Consider the following 22,731-nt stretch of genomic DNA (forward strand, 5'->3'; position numbering starts at 1 on the left):
GTGGCAGGCCTGGTAATGTGAACTAAGCACGATTCTTCTGTGTAGATGAGGAAACAAGCCCAGAACTTAGGTGACACACCCAGGAAAGCTATATATATGTTTGGCAGTCAGCCAGGGAGACCGGGAGAAGTTGCTAGATAGGAAACAGAAGACATTTTAGTTCTTGCCTAGTTAGTGTACATGCTGTGTGACCTAGAGGGAGTTACCTAACCTTTCTGGACCCCAATTTCCTTACAACTCAAATGGAGTCAACTGTCCCTACTCCAACTCCAGGCTGTTGTGAAGGCCAAAGGGGCTGTGCGCATAATGGGAAAGCTAATGTGCTATACAAACCCAGGCAGCCCCTGGCTCCCAAATGCCATGATGCCCATTCCTGGGATGTTAACAGAGACTATCATTAGGTCAAGTACAACCTCAGTGTCGTTTCTTCCATCTAGCTTTCTCTTCTTTTTTGAAGGGCATGAGAAGGGAGTATCATTGCTTTGTCATATCTCAGGCAACTACTACCTGTGCTGCACAGAAATCTGTTTTCCTGGTCTGGGCATAGCTGGTTCTGAATCTGAGCCCAGTGCTCCTGAGGTGGATGTCAGCGGTCCATTCTCATGGGGGCTAGAGACCTTGACTCAGTGTCTCACACATCCATCCTCCCTATCCCCAGCTATTGTGGGTGTATAGGAGAGGTCACAGCAGGGCATGGGACTGGCCAGGACAGCCCATCACTATCACTGGAAAAGTAGCTCAGAGCAGATCCTTACTGTGGCATCAGCCACATCAGCTCTTGTATATTAAATAATAATATGTATTTTTAAATTTTATGAAGACCTTCCTCAGATTCCAGTTGGCTGAATCTGAGGCATTTCCTCTGCCTGCATGTGGCAGAGTCATTGGCATGATCATACCTGCCCCCAACATGGAGCCAGGCCCAGCTGACCTCAGGAGGATGTCCTGAGCAGTCAGAGCTGTGCCCAGTCACTGCTGTGGTCACTTATGTCCTGTTTTGTGATGAGAGAGGAGCCAGACTCTGGGGCCATGTCTACTGAGGATGCTGCTCTGTTCTACCCCTCAGAACAGTGCCACACACCCACACTGACTGTCCTCAGAAGGTGGCCAGCCCTTAGCCTATTGGGTGGGGATGTGGGAGCACATGGATGTTAGACCTTCTGGGTATCCACCCACTTAGAACTTTGTTTTTTGGCCCTTGAGTGAGAAGGAAGTGTGTCCAGGCCCTCTTTCTGTTCTCCTCTTCACTTTTGTTTCCCTAAAGGCCTTTTTCTCATTCACTCCACATGTTGTCTGCCAGGCATCGTGCTAGGCTCTGTGTGAGAGTGCAGGAGTGATCAGGGCAGAGTGGCCTCTGCTTCGTGGAGCTCACACTCTTGTCTGAAAAAGAGACAGCCAGCCAACCTAGACAGTTTAGAGACTGAAAGTGTTGCAAGGAGTGAAAGTAGGCCAAATGAGGGACCAGGCTGCTTGGGAGCTTGGAGATGAGCTGGCCGGGGAAGGCTTCTCTGAGGAGGAGAAATCAGCTGAGCCCTGGAGAGGTGCCAGCCAGCCCCGCAAGAACTGGGAGAGGGGCTCTGCCAACCACTTATCTATCTTGATGTGCCTGCTGGGTGCAGGCCAGCTCCTTCCAGAACATGGGGAAGCTACAGAGAGAGGGAGAAACTGGAGTACCAGCCTTCATGCAGCTTAGAGTCTGGTCAAGGATGTGACCCCGATGTGGTGTTCCAACACTAGGCAGACATCTGAGGGAAGTCCCACTCACTCAAGCTCTCCTTGCTGAGAGCTGTAATGTCCCTTACACAGCTACAGACCAACCCATCCCCATCCCCAAAGGGCTTCCTGCCCAGAAACAGGTATAGACAAGAGAAAGGCTATGGTGATGCAGGACAACCCATGCTGCAAAGGGGGAAACAGGACCGCAAGTGGGTGTCAGGAAATGCTTTCTGGAGAATGTTTATTAACCAGTTACCAGAGCTGTCCTGCTTGTTTAGGTGTCACTGAAGTCCCTAAGAAGGGATTGTTTTCTTCTCTGCATGGCCTAGACTCTTACAGGTGGCATCAACAATTGCAGGCATGGTGATGGGGTGTGCCACATGGAGGCCCATTTGAAGTAGCTGGGCCAGGCCCCCTGCCTTCCAAAGGCCCCTGTGGGAGAGATGGGAGGGGTCTGGATGCCCAGGGATTACTAAGAGGACTGCTGAGCTGCAGTGCCAACCTAGGACTAGGTGCTTCTGAAGCAGGGAACTAGCATCTCCTTGGTGACCAGCTCTGGGGACTACTTGGGGTCCACTGTGTTCTACAGCTGTGTGGTTTAGAGTCTGGGCATTGGTGCCAGAGTTGCCACTTCTTACTTGTGGCTTAGGCAAGTCACTCACATCTCCATGCTATGGTTTTATACTCTGTAAAATGAGGATCACAGTAGCTGTCTCATCAGGTTCTTATGAGGCTGATGTGAGAGCATGCATGTGATGTCCTTATTTCATGCCTGGACATTGTAAGTGCCCAGATGTTAACTATTAACTTTAGGGTTAAAGTATGAGAGAGGAAGGGAGTCTCCAGTAATCTTGTTCCTTTTTCTGTCTTTTGTCAATGACCAGAGCCTTCACACTCCTCCAGCAGGCACCCAGCATCCTCCGATAGCAGATGCCCCAATTTGAAGCTACCTGTGGGTACTTGGCCAATCCTTGTGCAGTTTATGGAGCCAGCTCCTGACCTGGGGAAGAAGCAGGGTCACATGAGTGATCTTTAGCCATTTTACAGACTGGGTGAGGCCCAGCCGTTGGACTTGACTACATCATGAAATAAAACCCCAAGGAAAAGGGATGTTGTTAGAAATACACTTTGCCATCTGGTTTTGGCTAACAAAGTGATGGTCCTCATCCCAAGTTTCAGCTTGTTTGACTTCCAGTCTCTAACTCAGATCAGATGTTGCATATCCCCTTGGTGGTAGTCATAGGGCCACAACCCATCCCTGCCTCCATCTCCTAGAGGTGGGTAGAGAGAGCCTGTTCCTGTCAGCAGCACATCCTGTTACACTGATACTCATTTCAGCTAACATCCATCTCACTTGGTATTTCTGATGTGGGAAGCAATCCTACAAGCTTGGAAGATTGAGGTAGGCAGAGCCTGCAGTTGGCTCTGTCACTTACCTTGAAAATAAGTCCCAAACCTCTTTACCACCTTCCTATCCGGGACACTCAAATGTGTCCCGGACTCAGACAGCTAAAAGCAGAGCAGGAAGAAGAGGACAGTCAGGCTTGGCTCTATGATGCTCCAAGGTTCTAGGAGCTCCCACATCCTTGCTTGTTTGCATGAGTGCACCTCCCTTAGACTAACTGACACTTCAGGCCAGAACCCAGCTAATGCTTGCTAGTACCTTCTTGGACACTCGTGCTGCACTGGGTCTTATGTTATAGCATTTGCTGTGTTCTGCAAAGCCCTTCCCTCACCCTGTTTTCCTAAAATTAAAACACACACACACACCACACACCACACCACACAGGAAAGGAAAGATTAAGAATTTTAAGGAGTCAAGGGGTTACAACTAGAGAAAAAACACTGAAATTGAAACTCCAGTGGGTACTCAGTGTGCAGGGTATATTTAAGTGCATGTTCCCTTTTCTGGTTATGTGAGTAATTTGAAAATTAAGAAACTAAACTCATTCATAATCCCACTACCCAGATACAGCAGCTGACACTTAATGTCTTTTGTGTATGTGTAAAGGACAGCCTTTAGTCTAATTATTTGTTTTTATTAACATATGCTATTGATGACCTTCATTGACGGCCAGTCACAGAAACATCACAGTGCATACTCTTACAAAGCAAATTGTGAAGTACTTTAGGAGGTGTTCATCACATAATCTAAGTTGCCAATCCTCCTTCAGTCTCACCTGGGAATAGATGATTCCATGGTGGATAAACATTCACTGAGCATTTGAAAAAGAATCAGTTCAATACTATGTGTCTTTGACATTTCCCTGATGATGTGGTATTATATGGCCAGCAAGTTAACCGATCCAAGTGGGTCAGGCCTCAGGGTTTGAGGCTAGAGCCTGGAAGCCACCAGGAGGTGGAATTCCACCTTCTCTGTCTTACCCAAGATGTGAAGGTGCAGCATAGCTTGATAACATGCTTCTCCCAGGGCATGTGAATCCAGCTGTAGAGCTCATAAACAGTTTTTATCTGGTTCTTCATGGTCCTTCTAAAGAGTCCACGAAGTTGTTGAGGAGAGTGTAAACATGATCTGAGCCTACTTTGTGAAGCAATGGGCCCATTTTCCCCTGCTCTCCCAAGGCCAGCAGTCAGACTATAATACTTGGATCTGAGAGGGGAAAGACCTTATTGCTTCTTCATACAAATATTTTCTTCCACTCTATGGCTTGTCTTCTCATTCCCGTAACAATGTCCTTTACAGAGTAGAAATACTTGATTTTCATAAAGATCAGCTTAGTAATTATTTATGGTATAGATTGTACCCTTGGTGCTGTGTCCAGGAAGTTACTGCCAAACCCAAAGTCACCTAGATTTTCTCCTATGTTATCTTCTAGGATTTTTATGGGTTTGCCTTCTACATTTAGGTCTATGATCCAATTTGAGTTAATTTTTGTAAAGCATGTAAAGCTTGTGTCTAGACTTGGCTTTTTTGCATGTGGATGTCTAGTCTAGTTGTTCTAGCACCATTTGTTGAAAATCTCATTGCTATCTCGAAGATAAGCCATGTTGCCTGGAAATCTTCAAAAGTCAAAGGAATCTCACTGCTGTCTCATGATATCACTTTGAAGGGCAAAATGCAACTGTTATTTCTACCATCAGGGTCTACAGATGGGTAGACAAGTTCCATATGAAGGGCTCTGCTTTTGCTTGGGCCAACGGACAAGCACACAGCACGACAAAACCTGTTTCTGGAATCAGGCAACGAAAAAGGTGTGAACAAAATTAAGTGTGCCTTCTTTTCATCTAGACCTTCCATTTGGGATCTGTTTACTTCTTATTGAAGTACATCCTTTAGAATTTTATTTAGTGAGGGTCTTTTGGTGATGTGTCCTCCACTTCTGTTTTTGAACATGTCTGTCGCATCTATAAAGTTTTCAGCCATCATTTCTTCAAACAGTTTCTGTATACTAGTCACTTCTTACGGAACACAAATTAAACCTATGTTAGTATTTTACTCTGTCTTCTGTATCTGTTAATCTCAGTCATGTTTTTAATTCATGTCTTTCTGGACTACTTTCTGGATAATTACTTTTCATCTGTCTTCTAGAACTATCTTCATTTTTACTAACTCTTTCTCCAGCCGTATCTGATCTGCTATATTAAACAGATTGAGTCACTGAATTTTAAATTTCAGTCATGATATTTTCATTTATAGAAGTCCTATTTCATTCTTTTTTGAATCTACTTGACTTTTTTTTTTTTTTTTGAAATAGGATCTCACTCTGTTGCCCAGGCTGGAGTGCAGTGGCATGAACATGGCTCACTGCAGCCTCTGTCTTCTGGGCTCAAGTGAGCCTCCCACCTCAGCCTCCTGAGTAGCTGAGACCATAGGTGCATGCCACTGTGCTTGGCTAATGATTGGCCATTCTTTATCATCTTTTTTCTCTTCATTTTAAGTTTTACTTAAATATATTTCACATGATTATTTTATATTCATTATTTAAATAATTCTAATATATGGAATCTTTGCATCTATTTCTGCTGGATTTTGAATCATTGTTAGGAAAGCTTGCCTCCTTCCAAAGCTGTAAAGACTTTTCTTCATGCTTTTGCTCAATGTTTTTATGGTTTTTCACATTTATACTTTGACTTATTTGGAATTTACCATGTTGTATGGTGGGAGATAGGGATCAAGTTAATTTTACTTCACATGGTTATCCAGTTATCCAAACACAATTGAATATTTCATCTTTTTCCTGGTAATCTGAGATGCCACCTTTATCAGACATGAAATTTCTAGATATAATTAGGGCTATTTCTGGATGTTTATTTTCTGCTTTATTTATCTGTCTTGTTATATACTTATTTCCCATATCCATTAGGTCTTTGTCTTTTTACTTTTGTTGAACTTATTTTCTCTAATAAGTAATAACACCAATGGTAAAATTCACTCGCTATCAAAGGATATACAGTGAGACATGCATTGCCCTTCCGGCTCTTTTGCATATCCAATTATCTTCCCAGGAGATAATCCATGTTACTAGTTCTTACATATGTTACATGTCTCTTAAAAGATGATCTTTTTCCTTTTTATTTAAAAATAAATCTAGAAAATAAAATGCAAAAATACAGGAAATGAAAAGGATAATGGGCACATGTAGTATGCAGAGGCTGTCTTATTTATATTTGGGCCAAGATCTTGGGCGAATATGAGATCTTTGATCTGCCCTTAATCCCTCAACACCCCTAGACCCCCTCAGCTAACTCAAGGCTGACATGGGACTGTGAGTTGAGGCCTGCCTGGATCTTGGGCCGGCCTGGGGCTGCGTTCCTTGGGATGCCCCTTGGGCAGCCTGGGGCTGTGTTCCCTGGGATGATAGCTTTATAGTTCATGCTGCCTGCTACGGAACCCAGGTGTGTGTTCTAAAACATGAAACTAGGCCTGGGCCTTGGAGAACCTCCCTTCACTGCCATCCTTAATCACCACTGACCACTGCAGTGCTTAGTTCACTTGTTTAGTAATTTATTTGGAATGACTGATTTGTGAAAGAGTTAGGTGCAAAGTCCCAAGCTGGGTGCTGGGGTCAAAAGAATCATGGTTGATTTCCACAGATTTATAGGGTGCCTGTGACGTGCCTTCCCCACCCCTCCCTCACCTTTGTAGACAGCTCCCAGGACAAGGCCAGATACTCTGCAGCTACATGGTAAATAGTTTTTTATTGAAAGCTAAGAAGACTAGTTAGAGGAATGATGAGTTTCACGGGGAGGGAGTATTGGTAATGTCAGATGCTACCAGGAAATTGATGAGGATGAGAATTAAACTAGACTCCTGTATTTTTAAATGAAGCATGATTAGGATTAACACGGGGGCAGAGTGGGCCACACCTGTGTGAGGGGAGGTACGCAGCGGGTCAGCTGTTGCTGGCAAACAGGAGGGAGTTAGAAATGTAGCAAGGGCTGATCCTCATGTCTGCCCAAAAAAGCCATGGAGGAGGTCTCGGCAATACCTTGAAAAGCAGAGGAAGTCAGGAGCTACCCAGCTGATTAGAGATAGCAGTGTCCCAGGAGTGGGACCCAGCATCCTAGGCGTCTTCCATGGATGACCATCAGGACGGGCTTCTAAAAGAACTATTAACACTTTCTCACTGAAAGGAGAAGGAAGTAGGTAAGAATTCTGCAAATGTCTTCTCTCCCACTGTCTTCCTGTTAAAATATCAGCAACCGATAGAACATATTTACAGTGTTTTTGCTTGCTTTCTCCTGCCTGAAGGCTTCTATGTCTAGTCAAGTCAACCCAGAGTAAAATCTCCGGAAAGCAAAGAGCCACTCCTCAGAGCTATAAATAAACTCTAGCAAGAAGACAAACCCAAAGGGTATTAATCATAGTTAGCCTCCCTCTGTCTCTTCCCACCAACCCCTTCCAGGTCTGGTTGCCAAGAAGATGACATAAACCCTCCTTGGATTTGCCGGGCTGCTTCTCTCAGCCTACCGCTCTGACCCTGGCTTCCCTCCCTTTCTTCCTCCTCTTCCCACCCCACCTGCTGCCTTTTTAGGCAAGTGCATCTTCCATTTAGTGACCTGAACGTGTGTGTTCCCTGGCACCCAGTGCTGGGCTCTTTAGAGGCCCATAGTGGCGCCTGATGCTGAGATATCCTCTCGTGGGGTTGACATCACTCCATCTGCCTACAGGGGACACTCTGGGTTTTTATAGAAGGCGCATTCCCTGCAGAGCTGTGGGAATCGTGAAAACAAACCCAAGGCCTCTGGAAATGGCTGATGTGTTGGTTTCCCTTGCCATCAATATCCTGATTGATTCTCCTTGTGGTAACTGGTAGCTGAGGTAGTCTTTGGTTCATATTTATGTTGCCTCTATAAATCTGAGTGTTGACTGCTAAAAGTCAATATCTGCTGTTCATTCAGAAAATGAGGGTACTTGACTTAACTTGAGTAGCATTGTTTTTCTTGCTCTTTTACTCCCACCCCAGGCCCTGGCAGTCTCTAGTCATATTCTAACTGTGGCTTGTAATACTAGTTTCATGGACATGGGGGGAAGTGCTCTGAGTTCTAGGTAAAGGTGGAACAGTTAAGTTCCAAAAATCTGCAGTATGTTGAACAGTTACTGTGTGCTAGGCACTGATTAAATGCTTTATATTTGGTAACTCATTGAATCTTCAATCCACCTCTCTTTCTTAGGAGCAAATTGAGGCTCAGAGTTTAAGTAACTTCTCCAAAGTCACACAGCACAGAAACCTTAGCAGTCAAAGGAATTGGACCCCAGAGCACTTCATTCACTTTGCATTTCCTTTGCCTTGAAGCAGCTAGCGGACACCTCAGGAAGACTGGTAAATGCCCGGTCCCCACGGCTGGCTTGATGAAGACACAGCCTGAGGGGACAGACTCTGCAACAGTCATGGGTGATTGCCAGAGACATTCCTGTGGCCTGGTATGGACAGGGAGGACAGGGTTTCTGCAAGATAGGCCTTGAAGGACAGGCAACCCTGGACAGGGATGTGGAAAGTCTAGAGCACGCAGACAGGAGGTGGGTGTGAGCACAGGAGGGGCGAAGTCCCCTGGAGTGACATGTGCTGGCCTGCAGGGAAGGGGCGGTCTGGTGCATGTTGGAACTGCTGCCGTAGCAGTGGCAGAGCAAGTGACGTACTGGGCAGAGAGCTGCCCTGAGGAGCCACAGCAGGCCTCGGAGAGGGCAGTGCCCAGTCAGTTGTGGGGAGCTTGTGTCACTCAGTGGTGCTGAGGAGGACTGGAGATGGAAAGCTTTTTGGCCAGTGTCCTTTATTGTCCCCTTAGCGAAGAGGAGGTGGAATCCTACATGTTGGAGCTCAGGCAAATCCTTAGACAAGTGGCCCTCAGTGTCGGGAATCCACACAGGCAGACAGCACAGAGGCCAGGCTGGTAAAGACCCCAGGAGCTATAGTCCCCTCTCAGGGGCCTCCCTTTCTGTGACACACTCACACTGCTCTAAAAACAGCCATGAAAAAAGAGTCTTCATATGCTCAGAACCTTTTTTTTTGGGAGAAGCAGGATTAAGCAGGCTGGGGCAGAGTGTCTGAGGGTAAGGGTGCTTGTGACCTGTGGTACCAAAGGCCAGCTGGGGCAGTGGGTAGCAAAAGTGCCTGTAGCTTCTCATCTATCCAGCATTTTAATTATTTTCATTTTGAAAGGAAAATATACAGAACATAAATTCAAACAGCACAAAAGGGAATAGAACAAAACGTCTCCCTCTGAACAAGTCCCTGATTCTGCTCCCAGTGGGCAAAGCTGCTCCCCTGTCTTGATGAACATGTGTAGCCCGATCACAGACATCGCCGCCTCCCCCAACACAGCGCAGCCCACGAAGCTCACTGTTCTGCTCCTTGCTCTTTCCCTTTGAGTCCATCTGGGAAATGGTACCATGACAGGGCTCCTTAAATGAGTTTCCTCTTTACATTATACTCTTCAAATCATTTCATTTCAGCAGACATTGCTGATTGTTCACCCCTTCCTGAGATGAATTAAGAACAAATGGCTGTGGTTTTCCCTATCAAAACAAACATACATATTAACCATTTCCTTGTAACTTAATTGAGAGTCCTTGACAGCAAGTGATTGGTGGGGCAGAGAGTCCTGCCCAGCTGCCAGCCAGGCCTTGGAGTAGAACAGGTTTCTCAGGGCCTCCGCAGGCGCCTTCTCCTTCCCAGGGCCTTGACTTCTACTGCCTGAGCCCCTGGCTCTACACACCCTGCTGGGGTCAGACAAAAGCCCCAGATCTCTTCCCAAGGTAGAGATGCCTGTGGGGGCGCCCTGGTGCTGTGTTCCATCAAGGCAGGTCTGTCTGGCAGCACCGAGGTTAATCGAGTTCAAGTGCATTTTTCAAACATATGTTAACTGTTAAGCATAACAGCAAAGAGTAAACTATTGGTAGAGGAAACACCAGGTTTTCTGTTGCTGTTTTCCTCCTTTTGGCACAAATCCACCCGTCCAAATCATCCAGTTCTAGATAGAGGAAATCGAGGCAAAGAAAGTACAGTTTTCTCCTTGTAATCAAGCTTGTCGCACTTTTTTAAATAGTGCAGTTGTAGCCTCAACAGTAGTAGCTTGAATTTACTGAGTGTACTAACCATTTTACTTGGTAACTCATTAATCTCATAAGCCTAGAGGTAACCTCAGCTATCACTCCTCCTGTATAGAATAGGAAACAGGTTTAGATGCACTTGGCCACGTCTTACAGATAATTGCAGGAGCAGGGATCCAAACCCCGACAATCTGTCAGCAGACCCCGGGCTCTCACCACAGTGCCATTCATGGTTGCTGCCCTCCACTGCACACAGAGTGGGTGGCTGAAACAGCACTAGAGGTGAGGAAGGCAGAGGAAAACTTTCCTGACAAGGAAGATATTCGGGCACTGAGTTGGGTTGGTGGGTTAGATTAAGGTAATGTTTGCTAAGAATCATAGCTCCCTTTTGTTATTATGTATAATGTAAACTTTGAAATAGGGCTGAAAGTTCCAGCCAGTGGAGCTTACTTTACAGGTTCCCAAATTAAGCTGCATTTCCATCTTATTGGGAGACTTTGTGCGAATGCAGAAGACGGGACCAAATGCTGTCTCTGAGACCCCTGGCTCCTGGACTTTTCGGAGGAGTCTGCAATGGGCTTAACAACAGTAGATGAGTTTGTGTCAGACTCGGAACCATCTTTGGAATACTACTTTCAATCACTGCTATAGGTTTTATTTTCTCTGTGGAATTCTGGTTCTTTTGAGGCCCCTGGGACAAGCAGATGGAGAGCTTTGCTGTGGCCCAGAGCTCCGAGCTGATGGCTCGGCAGGCTTCAGACCCTGCCACTCACCTCCTGAAAAGGTGGGATGGGGGCAGTGGATTCTGGGATGTGGCTGCAAACACTCGGAGCCACCAAGGGAATTGGAGGAGGTTGTGGTGTGGTCAGAATGCAGGAAGCTCTTAGCAATCACCTTCCGATTGGGGTTGATTGGGTTAAGGCCTTCTGGAATGGTGTAAAACAGATCTGAACTCAAAGGGCTGCTGATGGAAGGATGATGAATCGAAAGAAATACAATAAACAGATTGCTTGTCATGTTGTTGGCTTTGTAGCAAACATGTTTTCTCCTTGGGATTATGTGAACATTTGCTTTTCTTTGATTTCTGGTTGTTATTTTCAGTATTTCTTTTGTTAGATGAGCTCTGTTTTACAGAGCTTCAAACAGCTCTGTTAAAGCCCCTGACTCTTATTGCAAGGGCTGTGTTTAGAGTTTGGCGCAGCCTCAACACATCACCTGTTAGCTGTTAGGAGTCTAATTCTGCAAACCATGACTTCATCTTGCTGAAGGAAGATAGACAAAATGCTTCAATACAACAGATATGTTTTCGTTCAAGACATTTGGAAAAAAGAAAAAGGACCCTAAGCCTTTTGTCTCTGGCTGAACTTGGAAAGTAGACCTGTCAAAGGTATTCATGTTCAGACGGCTGGTCTGTAGTAAAAAAGGCTGCCAAACCATGCTGTTACCCAAGGATGTGGGAATTTTGTCAAGCGGCCTTAAAACAGTCATGTTCAATGAAGCTGGGGAACGTTTGGCCCAGGGTGCCCCTGCAGGGCTTGCAGCTCTGAGGAGAGGGGATATGGTCGCATCATCTAGGCCACTACAGATGATGGTGCCAGCCACTCAGTAGTTGCCGGAGACTAGCCCTGGCCAGGAGTGAGAACCTGAGGCTTATGTGTTTTGAAAAACAAAAATCTTAGAAGAGCTAATGAGCTGGCCAGTTTGCTCACCATTCAACCTGTTCCCTTTGCACCATTTATAATTGGGAACTTTACCACACTTACAATCCTCTTCAGAGCGGACCCTAAGCGCCTTGGGCCCCAAATCAGTCTAGTATTGGTCATTGGAAACAGACTGTCACCGACTGAGAAGACTTGGCTTGATGGGGTGGAGAACCTGGTATGGGGTTCTGTTTTTTCTAATTGTTCTTTTTCCAGTTTCCTCCTGTGGTTTCTTATGGATTCCATTTATTTTGGTTACAGCCTCCAGGCTGCGGCTCCTGAAAATTCCCTTCAAGGGAGGATCCAAGGGCTGAGCACTGGAAACTCTGGAGAAAAGGATTTGTGTCCATAGATCTGGTGTTTTCCTGGTTATCTTTCTCAGAATCCCTTTTCTTTTAGACCGGCCACAGACAAAACATTTAGAGACACATAAAACCTTCCAAAATATGAAATGAATTGAGTGAAAGAATCCACCCTCCCCCTTGTAGGAAGGCATAGGCTCCATTCAGATTGAGGCAGAGGCTGAAGTTGGCTCTGTTCTAGCCTAGGAGAAAGCCCTCCTTGCTGGTGGGGATGTGAGGGCCATCCCAGTATGCATGGGGGGCAGGCAGGAATTGCTGTACAGCCCTGAGCCTGGGGCCTCCATTACTTTGCCTTCCATATTATTGCAAAGCAGAGGATCACTTACAGGGAAGAAAACTACATCAGGACATCTTCTTTGGTGACGTGTGCCCTGCCCCAATTCCTCAGCAGTCAGTCACCCTCTCTCCCCCTCCTACTCCCTCCAATAGGAACATGCCCTGGAGAGCAGATGGGAACTGTTCCATCTTATTGAGTTGCTGGCATTTTGCACCTCTACTCTCTGCAGCAGACAACCCTTTCTTAGCTAGGAAAGCCCTTTACGATGGCTTTTTCTAAACCTGGACTAAGGATGAGAGGGTAGGTATTACTGATGGTTGGCAAGGGATGAGTGTGTGCTCTAGGTTACTGCTTTTGTTAAGTCGGGCACCCTCCGTCTTCCCTGGCCATGGTGAAATGCCCCAGCCCTCTGCTGCTGCAGCGCAGGAGAGAGGTGGGGCATTGAACATAATTCTCATAAAAGGTGTGTTTCTGAGGTGCTCTGTCTTGTGTGTCCCTTAACGATGGGGTTACTATGGTAACTATCCATCTGAAGAAAATGCAAGCGTAAACAGAAGATAAAGCTCTTGCTCAACTAGCTGGAGGGTAGATCTATGCCCCTCTTTGTTATCCCTCCTTGACCCAGCTCCCTCCTCCCTACCCACAGGGCTGAGGCCCCACTCTATGACGGTAAGAGTATGGGGAGGCAGTAATTTTGGCTTGCGCAGATCAAAGATGAGCTGGGGTTTTGCAAAAAGGAAGAGTCTTGGATTTGGGGGCTCCTTGGTAAAAAGCAGCAGAATGACATCCCTGCCCAGTTCTTTCCAAGGAGCTGAGATGCTCCTTCCTGCCCCTCCTCATCCACCTTGCTACTCACTGTCATTTACAGGTTGTTCCAGTGTGGCATCCCTGATTCCCAGTTGAATAGCAAAACATGAGCACGGTCCTTCAAGTTTCCCTAGTGGAGAAACTGAGTCTACTGAACTTTCAGTCACAAAGTAAGAGCGTAAGGGGGTAAAGCTTGCAAAGCCAGGAAGAATGTCCTCTAGCTCCTGGAGAATCCAGCTTCAGGTTTCTCAGCCCTGTGTGCTTACTTCTGGGCTACTCCATTGCTTTCTTTTCTTCTTTATATACTGCCTGCCCTCACCCAAGTCAGGGGCCCAACCACACTTTTCCAGGTCTTTTTATCCATCATCCTTATTTTTCCTGCACAAAAAAAAGTGAAGGCAGCACTGCAGAAAATAAAGACCACATCCTTCCCCTCCTCCCCCACCCCCAATGGCCACTGGGCCTTCTCTCAGGAAGGGCCTTCCTCTAACGTTTTGGGCAGGAAGAGGAAACAGGCCACCTCCACTTTCCTGAGAAACTACCTTCAAATGATTTTCTTGCCAAAGGGTTGGACTTAGGACTTAGCAAAACAGGTCACCACTGTGGGCATTCTCCTTCTCCCTCCCTTTCTCTCTGTTAATGAGGGGCAGGTAAAGCATTCTTAGCACATTATGGTCAAAAGATTGTAATCCATCAGCTGCCTCCTGTATATTCTGGCTCTGCAGATACTGATGGCCCAAAACTTCTCTGTGGCCTCCAAAAGGGGAAGGTTGAGGAAGGGAGGGGAAGCCAGCAAAGTGGGCTACAGCTCCGTGGTGCTTGATGTGCCTCTCAGGCCTTCCTGCTGCAAGGATTCTGCCCAGGGCCCATCATGGCTGACTCTCCCTCCTGTTCCATTGCTCCCAGGCTCTGTGTTCTTGTTGGGCTTAGACTCTTGGTTTGGTGTCCTCTTGGGCCATGGGCAGGACAGTGGCATTGCGGATGTGCTCTCCCGTCCATGAACACAGGAGAATGAAGGGCAAGCTGGGCTGGCCAGGCAGGCGCTTCTGCATTCACAGTATCCAGGACCCAAGGTCACATAGGCATCACAGGCACCTTTTTGGCCTGGCCAAGATGGACCCATCACTGCTGGGCATTGAGACAGTACCACGATCAATGATAAGGTAGCTTCAGTGAAACTGCTGGGTGGCCATCTCCCTGCTCCACTGGTAAACTAAACTGTGCTGACACTGGTACAGGGAAAGGAGTAGCTTTGTGGAGACTGATGGATGAAAGTGGGAAATGTGAGCCCCTCCACGAGATTTCATGTAAGCACTGGCTATCTTGCCTTCCACCCTGTCTTGGTTTTGTGGCTCTCACACGTATAAAGCCCAGGTAAGGGACCCTGTGGCATTCTTTATCACTCTCTGTATCACTGGCATGTGTATCCCTGCAGGCCTGGGAACACTGAGAAGACAGGGGCCTCATGGTGTGTTGGGTCCTTCCTGCCAAGCACAGAGTTGTGTGTCATCAGTGTGGTGATTACCGAGCAAAGGAATTCCTGCCTTGGATTTAGGGGGAAACCTGCTGTTTCAAGTGTGTCTGATCTCCTCCCGCCCCCACCCCCAAAGCTAATACGAGAGTTTCCTTGAGTAGCCAAGCAGTTTTTTAGCTTTACACACATACAGCAGATTTTTTGCATTGGGTTGAGCTGTTAGTACCTCTTAAAAATGTATGCCCTGTGTCATACTGTAAATTTTTAACACATGATTTTCGTGCAGCTAGAATTTTGTTCCTAGTTATTTCATAATGATTCTTGAGTGCTGATGTTGCTGGAGAAATACAGTGTTTACAACATAACTAAATATTAGAAATTCTTTAGTACTGGAAGGACGTCAGACTTGAGTTGGGCCCAGAAGGGTGGCCCAGAAGGGTAGCCTAGAATGACATCCCAGTATGGGCAGAATTGCAGAAGTGGAGAATATAAGATCCATTCTGGGTCTATCCGTATGCCTCACTAAGAAAACAAGGAGACAGTGATGAGGTTGACAGGTTGCCAAGAGAACTGTAATGCCAAGGAGAAAACCAGGTCTTGCCAAAGGGTACTTTCTAATTCCCACCATCTTTGGTGCTGTGGAAAACCTGTCTTGTCATGTGAGACTGTGCCCAGGTAGCAGGTAAATCAACTCTAACTTAGTACTAACTATGGGTTATGCTCATAGCCCTTCTGGTTTTTCTTTTCTCTCATACATTTCATTTTGAAAAACTTCAAACATACAGAATGTCAAGAATACTCTTTATTTCATCACCTTACATACTTACTTCCTTGTGTTAAGAACTTTTAAAATCTATTATTTTCACAATTTTTAAATATACATGATTGTTAACTATAGTTACCATTCTGCACAATAGATCATTAAAACTTCTAACTGAAACTTTATGTCCTTTGACCAGCATTCACCCCGACCCCACCCCCAGTCCCTGATTACACATAGAAATGAATTCATGCTATATTTTCCATCTGTACCTGGCTTATTTCACTTAGCATAATGTCCTCCAGGTTTATCCATGTTGTTGCAAATGACAGAATTTCCTTGAAATTCTGTCTTATAAACATTATAAGAATGTTCTTATAATCATATACCTGGATTTAACAACTCTTAACATTTTGCCATATTTGCTTTATTCTTTAGAGCTTTTTTCAGGATGGAGGGCAAGTTGTAGGCATCAAGATGCTTCACCCCTAAATACATCAGCATGTATCTCCTAAGAACAAGGGTGTTCCCTACAGAATGGCAATACCATTATCACACTTAAGAAAATTAATAACTCCCTGTGTCTGATACCCAGTCCACATTCAGATCTCTTCAGTTGTCTCCAAAATGAGTTTCCTAGCTTTTATTAAAAGAATCAGGATTTCATCAAGGAGTGACACATTATATTTGGCCGTTATGTCTTTTTAGCCTTTTGAATCTACAATACCTCCCCGCCCCCCCCCACACACCCTTTAAAAAATGTATTTATGACATTGACTTTGTAAAGAATCCAGTCACATCCTTCTAGTTTTGCATCCAGATGTGCAGGCATTCAGCATTAATGTAATCAACAAAGATTGGTTAACAGGCCTCCTCAACAGCAAGCCATCCTGTCCTTGAAACCCTATAAGCAGACATGGTATACTCTCAGGGACCACGCTGAAGACTTTGGGTTTGGCCCTGGTGACATCTGCAGTGCTGACTGCAAGCACCCTTTCTGGGAAATGGGAGCTGGAACTGGGTTCAGATCTCAGCCCTCCCACTCACTCACTGAGTGATCTTCGGCTGGTCCCTTCTCCTCCCTCAGCTTCAATTCCTTCATCTCCCAAACAAGGGCATTGTACCTGGGGCTTCCTAGGTCATACTCAGCTTTGCCATTCAGCACCTCTGTGACTCTGCCCACAGCTTTTCACCTCAGGGTAGCTGCTTCCTGAAGTAGCTGCCTGTGCCCATTCCTGGCACTGTGAACATGGGGACCGGGGCGGGGACACATGGTCCTCTAACATGACCATACGCTCATCTCTGCTCCCCACAGCGGAGATTCTGGAGCTGGCTGGCAATGCAGCGAGAGACAACAAGAAGGGACGGGTCACACCCCGGCACATCCTGCTGGCTGTGGCCAATGATGAAGAGCTGAATCAGGTATGGGGCTCTCCCATCTCCCACTGATGTTTGAGCAGGTGGTCATACTGCCCAAGAAACATAGCTGAGTGGCTTTGGTGTTGGCTGGTTATGAAAGGTGTGGACTGCAGGATTAATTAGCAGCTTCCCTGCCTCCCATGGCAGTTTTTCCCCAAGGCCTTATTGGGAGTGTTGGGGGAAGCAGGATAAAACAAGGTATTTGGCTCTCCCAGAAGGAGAGAGATGATCTAAATTCCATTTGAGTGAGGGACTCTGGGGACTGGATCCCTGAGCAGTGAGCTTGAGTCCTGGCAGCATCCTCATGGAGGATGCCATGGAGGAAGGAGCTGCACCAACCCAAAGCAAAAGACTGTCCTGGGCAGGGCTGGCTTCTTGAAGGTTAGAAGCAGGGTACCTGGCTCACCATCTGCTATTCTGGTTTTCCTGAAAGCTGCTAAAAGGAGTCACCATAGCCAGTGGGGGGGTGTTACCCAACATCCACCCTGAGTTGCTAGCGAAGAAGCGGGGATCCAAAGGAAAGTTGGAAGCCATCATCACACCACCCCCAGCCAAAAAGGCCAAGTCTCCATCCCAGAAGAAGCCTGTGTCTAAAAAAGCAGGAGGCAAGAAAGGGGCCCGGAAATCCAAGGTACGTGATTTGGCTGGAATGTATGAAGTGGAATAGGATGGGGTACAGATAAACAGGGTTACCAGGCCCCCCCGCCACCGTTCCCCTGTGGGCTCATCCCACTGATGGGAGAGAATAAAGGAGGAACATGTAGGAGCTGATTACACTCCAGAAGGGCTAATCCAATACAAGTAGCCAGAGTCAGGAGGCCCTCCCAGAGTCTGGACCCAGTTGAAGGACAGAACCCCTGTGGGCAAGGTGGATGGATGGTGGGCTTTCAGGGATAGCCTCAAGCTGGAAGGACTCCCAAGCTGGCCCTTTCACGGAGATGCACACACCTGTGGGAAGGGGGCTTCCCTGTGCTAGGGGACAGCCACTATCTAGTCCTGTGGCCAGCTGCCTGCATACCCTGATGCTCAGTTGCAGAACTCTCGTGTTGCCATGGCTGCATGTCTTCCATCAGGGCGCTCCAGACAGTTCACTCTAGAATGGTTGCTTCTGTCAAGGAGGAAAATGGACGTATTACTCAGGTGCTTCTTCCTGGGCCTAACTTGGATTGGCTGGGTCCTAGGTGCTGGAAACCCTCTCATTAGTGTCATCTGATGTCGTCTTGGGTGGGGAAGGCCAGCAGACTCCAGGTCATGATCCTCAGTGTAGAGGAGCACCCTCCGGAGGTCCAGGCCTGTGACTGCTGTGCTCACCTGTCTGAGCAGGAGCTGGAGACTACAAGGCAACTGGGATACATTTTCTGTGTTCCTTTGCCGAGTCCTACCTGTCAGCTGTTGTCGTAGCCTCCAGAGCCAACAAACAATGGACAGTGCCACCAAAGCTTGGTCTCTAAGAAAATGGAATCTAGAGGCTGCCCTGCTCTGAGGTACCCCTTAAGGAGTCCTCCTTCTGGCCTTCCGCCAGATCAGGAGGAAATTACCCCTGGCAGAAGTTGACCTCTGTATTTTGCAAGACTCTCAAGAAGAAATTCCTGGAAATGCCCTGTGGAATCTAATGATGCAGTGTCAGGAATTTCTTCCTACATGAGCCCAAATCCTCTTACCTGAGTGAGACAGTGAGGACACCTTCCCAGGACAGGCTCAAGGAGCTGTGACCAGGTAGACAGAGCTGTCCTGTCAGCATGTCCTCTCCTTTGAGCCTGCCTGTGCCTCAGGCAGATTGGCTTTCACCCGCATGCAGGGACATCTTCTGTGACCCCCCAACCTTCTCACATCCACACTGTTTGTGGAGCTTTCTTTAGTTGAGGTGGAAGAGTCTGTATTTCTTTGCATGCACAAAATCTAAATTCCTCTTGCCAAATTGCCACCCACCCTTAGGCCCAGAATCACTCCCAGCTCTTTGAGAGAGAAATCCAATATTGAGTGTCCTGTAAGTTATTTCCAGACACTTGCATTCCACCTAGCTCACAAGTCCTGGAAGAGGCTTGAGGCCAGGCAGGGATTTCACAGAATGCTCCACTGCTCATTCCTGCTAACTATAGAATTAGCAGATTGGACAGTTTCTTTTTCCCTTTCAACATTTGCAGTTGGGAGGAGGGCAGGGAAGGGAAGGCAGGAGGAAAGTGCTTGTGCAACCCTTTTTAAATGTTAAAAAAGGCAATGAAGATATTGAATCTATCTTTTGATTATGAGCCCCAGAGACCTGGCTGCCCACAGAGCAGGGCCCTTGGTGCTGAGGACCAGCAGGGGCAGGACCACGTCCTCAGCTTAGCCTTTGCCCTGGCTGTGTCCTGAGCCATCGCCCTCCTTCATGCATTCACTGTTGATATTTGAGTGGGTCTCTCAGATGCCAGTATCTGCTGGCAAACCTGGGCTGAATCTTGTTCCCGTTACTCTAGTCTTTCCCTAGTAGTTTTTGTTGTATGACTTTCTGAACTTTCCAATTTACTAAACACTAGGAATTCATCTTACTTTTTGGACTTGAAATATTTGGAGCGGGGGTGTCTTTAACTCCTAGTAGCTATATTTGGAACTTAGTGTTTCTAATAACCATATGCCAATAATCACTCGACCACTCAACTTTTCCCTTGATTACAAAAGCAGGAAGTCTGTTATGGTGGTCTGTTTTTCTTCCACACAATAAAACACATTGTCTGCTTACTGTACCAGTATTTGGCTAACATTAAACCCTGGGGGAAGCTGAAATTGGAACCGTGAACAGCTAATTTTCAAAACATTTGTTTAATGTAAATTGTGGTGTCAGCTCCCAGAAACAGCAGAAAACCCTGCATCTCTAGGTTTAAGTGGAATGTTCTGAAAATAACCTTTCCAGGGACATGCAGAGAAAGCGTTAGTAACATGCTAAAGCACTTGTAGTGAGAGTTGGTATTTTTCAGGTGTCAACACTTGAATTCCAAATCATAATTTTCCCTACAATTCTACATAATTTGGAGGTTTTGAAAATCTCAGTTGTGACAGCTGAGTCAGCTATAGTGGAAATGGTTGGAGAAGGCAACAAACTGCACCAGGGGCTGGGTGTCCAGAGCCCTGGCTGTACACTAGGGCTCCCACTCTCCACTTGGGTGCCTTCAGGCAAGTCTGTTCCCTCTCTGTGCCTCAATTTACCTCCACCCATAGAATGATTGGGTCCATTCCAGCCTTACAATTCAGTAACCATATGCATATTACATAATGTTTTTCAGTAGGGCATATGTATGAGTTTGAACAAAAAGAGTATGCAGTAAAAAAAATTTTGCTCCCACTGTAGTCCCTCACCCTACTTCTCCCCAGGGTGCACTCAACGAGTTTTTATGTCTCCTTTCAGACAGTCTATGCATATAAAAGCATATAGAGGTATAAATTCCTCCCCATCCTACTTGCTCTTTTTTTTTTAAATAAAAAATCATATGACCCCCCTATTTTAGCAGTGTGGCATAGTGAGTAAGAGTGCAGGCTCTGGGGCTAGCCATTTCCTAGCTGCATGATCTTGGCAGGTTGCAGAACATCTCTGGTGTTCAGTTTCCTCATCTTTAAAAAGCAGATGTAACACAAGGTGGTTGTGAGGCTTAACAGAATTCATGGAAGTGCATAGAATAGTGTCTGGCACCTGTGTTCACTGCCCCTGTCACTCTTGGGGCAGTCCTTCCATGTCTCTGCATGTAGAGCTGCTTTAGTGTTACATGGGATGACTGGTCACTTATGTGATATATAAAACCAGTGTAGCCAGCCGAATTAGTCCATTCTTATACTTCTGTAAAGAAAGGCCCGAGACTGAGTAATTTATAAAGAAAAGCAGTTTAATTGACTCACAGTTCCACATGACTGGGAAAGCCTCAGGAAACTTAGAATCACAGCAAAAGGCACCTCTTCACAGAACAGCAGGAGAGAGAGGAGCAAGCAGGGGAAATGCCAGACACTTATAAAACCATCAAATTTCATGAGAACTCATTCACTGTCATGGGAACAGCTCAGGGGGGATCCACCCGCCATGATCCATTTACCTCCACCTGGTCCCACCCTTGACACATGGGGATTATGGGGATTACAATTTGAGGTGAGATTTGGGTGGGGGGCACAGAGCCAAACCATATCATCACCCTTCTACAAGTGGACTTTTAGATTGTTCTAGCATTCATTCTGACAAACAGTAACTGTCATTGTTTGTGGGTCTCTGTCCTCACGTGCAAGTAAATGTATAGGATAAAGTCCTCAAAGTGAACTTACTGAGGCAAAGAGTGAGTATATTTTTAACTTTGGCTATTACTCACTTTTGGGGCATTTTAACTACATTAATCTCAAAAACCACCTCATCTTTTTAATGTTTAGTACTGAGTTTTTAAAAAATGAATATTCATTTGACCAATTTGTGTCTAGTCTGTATACACTAGTTACTATTCTCAGTAGTGGAGATGTGGCAGAGAACAAAGTCCCTGCCCTCCCTCAGTGTTTAGGAAGGATGTACAGATTCATTACAGAAGGCGGGAGGGAGTAGCTGCTATGACAAAAATAAAGTGGCATGATGGCAGAGCCAGTATTATTTTACATAGGCAGTGAGGTGAGGTTGCTGTCATGATACTGGAGCGGAGCCCCAGCAGAGTAAGGTATTTGGCCATTCAAGTGACTGGGGGCAGAGAGCTCCTGGCAGAGGAGTGGCAAGTAGGCCTGAGGTGGGAGCATGCCTGGCCCCTCTTAAGAGAACGTGACAGGACTTGCCTGCGGGCTCCCTAACGTTTTTGTAACATGGATACTTTTGGCAGTGAGGGAAGCCTAGGGACCCTTACTCGAGATAAAGATTCCAAATGCATAAAATAAAATACCTAAAATTCAAAGGAAACTATGCCTAATTTTGTCCCTTAGGTTAAGATCCATCAGAATGTACACTAAGAATCATAGGATAACTTTTACGGGATCTCTAAGAAGCCAGTTTTTGCCAAACTTTTGAATAATAATGATCTCACCAGGGATTTTTTCAAACACAAACCATCAACAAACCTCACCCTATCCCCATATGAAAACTACCCTCCTAGATCATAAATACAGGCTTGCTCCTCACCACCCGGCAAAAGCCCAAGGTGATTTTCGTAGAGTGCCTCTTTTTCTTGTTGAGGAATAAATATTTAAACTGCAAATTGAGTGATTAATGTTCTGGTAAGGGAAGCCAGTGAAAGGAATTGGTTCGTTTGAGAAGCTACTATTACAAAAATTTGCTGGCCTTCTATTGAAATTTTAGGCTGTTCAAACATTAGAATAAGAGACTAAATATAGGTAAACGTGGGGTGATGATTTTACATAAGTCTTTCTGGATGCTCAGTTCTACAGATTCTTAAATGTCACCCAGCTGACTCTGACCTAACAGGTTTTCTGCTCAGAACAAAGCCGGGCAGGTGTCCAATACATGGAAATTTATGGGTTTATAGGAAAATATAAAATTATAACAGTCTTTTTGGAACTGAAAGACAGGATTGCTTGCTAACTTTTATTTGCCCCAAACTGAGATATGAAAATAATCTACCACTTAGTATCACCATTTCATAGAAGAAAGGGCATGTTTTTAAATTATACTTTAAGTTCTAGGATACATGTGCACAATGTGCAGGTTTGTTACATAGGTATACATGTGCCATGTTGGTTTGCTGCACCCATTAAC

General features: G+C 46.0%; 1 protein-coding gene across 3 annotated transcripts in view; it reads left to right on the forward strand.

Moving 5' to 3' along the window:
- LOC105531308 (core histone macro-H2A.1) overlaps window positions 1-22,731 on the forward strand; it is a 64,908-nt gene that overhangs the window by 12,178 nt on the left and 29,999 nt on the right. For all 3 annotated transcript variants that reach the window (XM_011969197.1, XM_011969198.1, XM_011969196.1), the window contains exons 3-4: window positions 16,924-17,030; window positions 17,461-17,658. In XM_011969197.1, coding sequence (XP_011824587.1) covers window positions 16,924-17,030; window positions 17,461-17,658 — 305 coding nt within the window. The remainder of the gene's footprint in view (window positions 1-16,923; window positions 17,031-17,460; window positions 17,659-22,731) is intronic.

Source organism: Mandrillus leucophaeus, unplaced genomic scaffold (genome assembly GCF_000951045.1).
Source record: "Mandrillus leucophaeus isolate KB7577 unplaced genomic scaffold, Mleu.le_1.0 Scaffold88, whole genome shotgun sequence".
Lineage (NCBI taxonomy): Eukaryota > Metazoa > Chordata > Mammalia > Primates > Cercopithecidae > Mandrillus > Mandrillus leucophaeus.